This window comes from Rhinichthys klamathensis, unplaced genomic scaffold, assembly GCF_029890125.1.
Source record: "Rhinichthys klamathensis goyatoka isolate OS25496 unplaced genomic scaffold, OSU_Roscu_1.1 h1tg000639l_1, whole genome shotgun sequence".
Taxonomy (NCBI): domain Eukaryota; kingdom Metazoa; phylum Chordata; class Actinopteri; order Cypriniformes; family Leuciscidae; genus Rhinichthys; species Rhinichthys klamathensis.
This window is the reverse complement of record NW_026607085.1, coordinates 845,726-851,073: the sequence shown is the minus strand read 5'-3', so window position 1 is coordinate 851,073 and position 5,348 is coordinate 845,726. Positions and strand designations below refer to the sequence as shown.

General features: G+C 40.4%; 1 protein-coding gene across 1 annotated transcript; it reads right to left on the bottom strand.

The window, feature by feature from the left end:
• Positions 1–2,093: 2,093 nt before the first annotated feature.
• ptger4b (prostaglandin E receptor 4 (subtype EP4) b) lies at positions 2,094–4,922 on the bottom strand. The gene is made up of 2 exons (XM_056241390.1): positions 3,737–4,922; positions 2,094–2,701 (listed from the first exon to the last, which is right to left on the bottom strand). Exons 1-2 carry the CDS (start codon positions 4,490–4,492, stop codon positions 2,105–2,107), a joined length of 1,353 nt encoding a protein of 450 aa, XP_056097365.1. The 5' UTR covers positions 4,493–4,922; the 3' UTR covers positions 2,094–2,104.
• Positions 4,923–5,348: the final 426 nt, after the last annotated feature.

Sequence of the window (5,348 nt, the reverse complement as noted above, 5' to 3'; positions counted from 1 at the left end):
TCTGTCCCTCCACATTGATCATTGTGTAAGGATCATGATGATACCCTAGTGATTCACGGGATTGATTTTGTTTGACCCACAAATCAAAAGGAATGCCAGAGTTTATATATTTAAGGATGTAAATGCAAGAATAAATGCATACAATTTAAGAGGTATAACATGACTTACCCTGACCAGTCATTTATTAAAATGGTTTTTTAAAGATAATGAGCTCTGGCCCTTTTTAACAAAGCAGACACAAGGATTGCTGACACACTGGAAACATTACATTTGAAAATATATTTTGGGTCATCTGTATTTTTCCACATACAGATCCAGTGACCTGCAGTGCACTGTGAATAGGATGAGTGTGCACATCTCTGATGAATACTGATCATGTTTTTTAGTCTGGACTAAAGTCTAGTCTAGTCTCATTAGTAATTATTTACAATCTGCAAACATATCCATTGTTAATTGATTTTCTCTGGACATAATACATTGTTCATCCTTAAAATGCTATTTTTTGTTTGAGTGCAAGATTTTAAAAATGCTTCTTTTTTTAAATCAAGGTTTCAAAAAGTTCTAAAAATGTTTCTGATAATCATCCCCCTTGTGATAGTCTGATATATATACACATTCATTTGTAATACTTGAAGGACTGGGATCGTTCAATTATGTTAATGCTGCTATGCTTATATTAATATTGAAGAGTGCAACAACAAATCTTGTTTTTGTTTTCAATTTTCTATTTGTCAGTTTATTTTAGCATAAAATATAGCTGGCAATTGCACATTCTGAAGGGTCACATTAAGGGTAATAAGCAAGACAAGGTTTGAAATTCATGTGTTTGAAAATGTGAAAATGAAATGGTGAAAACATACAGAGTAATGTTGAACCATTTATATACATGCAGCAGAGGATGGTGCTTACGTAGTTTAAATCATGTATCATACTGTTTTGATACACGAAATGTGAAATGAAACAAAAACCATATAACTGCTTCAACATGGGTAGAACTATGTCAAACCTGACCTTCTCACAGAGAAGAAATAACTACAGTCCACAGATTGTCCAACACAACTAAAATAAATAAGAGCATGACAATAAGACGCTGCTCACATTTTAACATCACAAATATGTACAGATGAACTCAACAGTTCCTCCTTGACGGCCACTGACTGATCAAGACCTTAGTGATTGATTTTGACAGTTTGAATTTTTTCAGTGGTTACAAGGATTTAAAAGTGCAAAACGTATGACCTCAAAAGACATTCAACATCTTAATAGCTTTTACAATTTCACCTCCTAAACGTTCTTGACAATGATATGCTGTGTATCATGTGCTCTTACATTGTATGATGTGTTTTCGGTACCGTTATATATTGTGTCGGTATTACTGTCATTAAACATATGACATTGCTTGGTTAATTCACAGAATATTGTACATATTATGGAAATTCCAAAAAAACGCACAGTTATGCCCAGCTACATCTTATATAAGTTTTGAAATAGTAAACAGTTTGTTTTATGCATCAGTCACTGGAAATAAAGTGTTCTGGTCACCTTAACATAAGAAAAAGGACATTTTAAACCACGAGTTCCAGCATGAGAAAAGCTTACAAGGCACTCTGGTTACTTGAACTTGTGACCTAATGAAGAATGTCTGAAAAAGAGGACTCGAAGCAGGGCAGCAGATATTTGATCGCTTGTGCAACCCACAAGGTCATCCGTCCGATCTAATCAAGAGTCGGAAAAAAATCCCCTCTCCCTGGGTCAAATCAGTCAATCGGGGCCAAATGCAATTTTATCTATAGTCAAAAACGAATAGACTTATTAAGAACTTACAATATAGACACATTTATACGAGCTCTGTCATTCGCCTCGTTGTCTAGATTATGCAGGATAACCTGTTGCTCAACAAAACAGTTACCAGAAAACGAAGCCAGTTTGCCTCTCCATCCTCCTCTTTCACCCTTTCCAGAAACCCATCATGTAGCAACAATCTATTTCCTACTTCAGTAACCATTTCTCTTTTCACTTTTTTGTTTAGTACTCTGATTGGAGTTGTTCTCTCTGTTTACTCTCATGAGTTTTTTTTTTCTTTCGATTCGGTCTGAGGCATGTTTCATATGCTTCTCTCTTCTAAGCTCAAAGTCTCGTCTGTGAATGTGACTTGCAGCGGCTGGTGCTTGGAACACTGCGCTTCATTTGGGGTGGAGTGCGTGCACGAATGTGTTTTCACAAAGTCTGTGCTCGTTTTTGTTCTGTTTTCTCCGCTGCTGAGGTCTACCACCTGAGAGTCACCTGAGAGAAGGGTTTGCTCGGTTGAAGTTGAACACGTCCTGCTCTGCACAGAGTCACCACAGCAGCCCATCCCCTGTCCCGCGTCCAGGGGATACAAATATGTCTGTGACGTGCTGATCATCTCCGGCTGCTCGGGCAGAACCAGCGACGGCAAATCACGAGAGACAAACGATGAGCTGTGGACACCATTACTGCAGTGGAACTCCGTAGGGCTCCTCCCGTGACTCCGTCCACCGATACGGCAAAAGAGACACTTGACCTTTTCTATAATCTTCTGCACAACCGTCTTTCTCAGCAGGATGTAGATCCAGGGGTCTAGAATGGGGTTGACAGAGGCAATTCGGATGGCCTTAAGGTCCGAGTTCAGCATTTCTGCTGTCTCTCCTGGGGTGGGCATCTGGTTCACAAACACCTGCACCTAGACAGGAAACGAGACATTATCTTTTTACTTCTTTATCTATAGTCACCCTACATTGATTTCCGACACCAAACACAATCATGATATGACCACTGATTATCAGATACTGGTTGTGTCTTTCCACTATGAGTCAACACATAATAAAGTCATGAGTACAGATCATAGACATACAAATCCTATGCAGTGAACGTCAATAGATAACAACCGATAGATGGCTTGAGCACTAAGTTGTTTAGAGTGTGTGTGACAACCTTTAAGGGCTTTTCAATTGGTTTCAAATTTTAAACCCAACGGTTGGGTTTGTCCAAATTTGACCCAAACGTAGGTTGAAACAACCCGGCATTTGTAGAGTGAAACACACTAAAAGGATATGAACATTAAAAAAACATGCATCATGGGATAGCATTTGTCTGACTGTATATTTTATAGATCTTAACTGTATATGTCATTAATTTATTTAATGTTAATATACCAGCCTTGTTAAGACGTGTCTGTTTCTGTACAATGCACTGACGCAGGTGGTACAATGCAAGGCCAATAATAAGAAAAATTCACAAAATCAAAAAAGCTTTTAAGCTTAAGAAATGATGGTTGGTTTACACAGGAAATGAGTATCCCATTTATAAGGCGGGATAAGATTCATATTCATATTATTCTTTCCATATTTTTAATTTATTAAAAAAACATCTATATATGTATTATATATAGTCTATATAGTGCCTTGCTAAATCTAATATACATTTTTCAGTAGATTATAATGTAATTCATACTTTTCGCTTGTAATTTTACACTACAATTTTAATGTATAGGCTAGTATTATAAAATAGGTATGATACGATTTTACACAATTTTGTGAATTCATGGACTTTTAACTGAAACCAAACTATTAAATTTAGCTAAGACCAGCAATCCATCTTAGCTAAGTTTTTGTTGTTGTTTTTTAGCCGGGTATCCCACGTCGTTAACACATATTTTGCAACACGCTCTTAATCAAAGTGCGTTGTCATTTCCCAAAAGCCATCAAATCCCACTTACCACTAAAGGAATGGAGCAGATGAGCACGACAACGGACGTGGCTATGAGAACAATGACCATCTGGATCTCAGCACCAGCCAGACGCGCGAAACTCCGCCTGCGCCTCATCTCCGCGACGCGCGCCTGGTCTGTCCCCAGCGAGGTCCTGCGCACGAAGCGCTTGTGCATCATGATGAGAGCCGCGCACACCAACACGTTACAAATGACGGTGGCGAGGATGAGGACGGAGCTGAAGCCGGCGTACATGTAGGAGAAAGTGGCGTTCGAGCTGTCGTTTTTATGCCAGTCGATGAAGCACCAGGTTCCTGGCTTCTGGAGTGCCACGGATCCCAGTCCCATGCTGGGAAGAGCGCAGAAGAGTGCATCGGACACATAGATTCCCGCGAGCGTCAAACCTGCCACCCGCTGGTCCACGTAGTGGTTATAGAAATAGGCATGATTGATGGCGAGGTACCTCTCGACGGACATGGCACAGATAATACTGAGACCTGCCAAAGAGAAGAAGAGTAAAATGAACCCGGAATACTGACACAGCGGATACCCACCGGGCCACGCGCCCTTCACATAGGTGGCAATGGTGACTGGGCTCGCGAGCAGCGTGCCCAAGAGGTCAGTTACGGCAAGTCCACACACCAAGGTGTAAAAAGTGGTCTCCTTTTGCTCTTTCCGTGACTTTTGAAGCACTACGATAGCAATAATGTTCCCGACCACGCCAAATATAAACATAATGACCGGGATGGTAGGGTCCATGTTCATCTTCACCGAGTTGTTTCTCACATGCAGCCAGGTCGATGTTCAAATCAGATCGGTCACTTTACACGCGCTCAAGACGCATGGCGTCAAATGCTGACTTCCCCAATCTATGTCAAAGATCCCACGATCATACTTTCCACATGTATGTTTCATGCGCTGTTACGCGTCTCCAAAACATCCAAAGCGCGTCTCGGATTAGGATACATTTTGACTCGCCTGAGTCCGGTACACATGCGATCTTCCACAAATTCAGTCCTGTGTTTTTGCTCGTGAGAGGTGTGTAACGTTAGTCCACAGTTGCCTTGACTCTCAACTAAACTGACTCACAAGTTCTTCCCCGAGAGCTTTCTGCCAACTCCGCCCCCGAGCTTAGAGCTCAGTCTTGCACCCTCCTGTCACTGCAAGTTGACACATATATGTCTCCCCATAAAATACCTACTGGGCTAATATTTATCTACACAATTTACACTCATTGCCCTTTCTTCGTTTCTTTGTTTCTTTCTTCTGAAAATCAGACATGCAAATCTACATGTAAGCTGTTCTGTTTTTTCTGAAAAAGGATGTGTTTGCTCCTTAAGCTGCCTTTAAGAGAATTACAAAGGCAGCACATCCTGACAGCAAAAAATATCTATTATGACATGTGACATTGTAATACATGTGTTAAAATGGATAGCACATTTTGTTAAGACACATTACACTCACCTAAAGGATTATTAGGAACACCATACTAATACTGTGTTTGACCCCCTTTCGCCTTCAGAACTGCCTTAATTCTACGTGGCATTGATTCAACAAGGTGCTGAAAGCATTCTTTAGAAATGTTGGCCCATATTGATAGGGATAGCATCTTGCAGTTGAT

Bases quoted from the DNA above. Each gene is read 5' to 3' on its own strand.
- ptger4b (XM_056241390.1), bottom strand. From the start codon at position 4,492: ATGAACATGGACCCTACCATCCCGGTCATTATGTTTATATTTGGCGTG. The intron at 2,702-3,736 runs GTAAGTGGGATT...TTTCCTGTCTAG, and splicing joins TCTGCTCCATTCCTTTAGTG to GTGCAGGTGTTTGTGAACCA.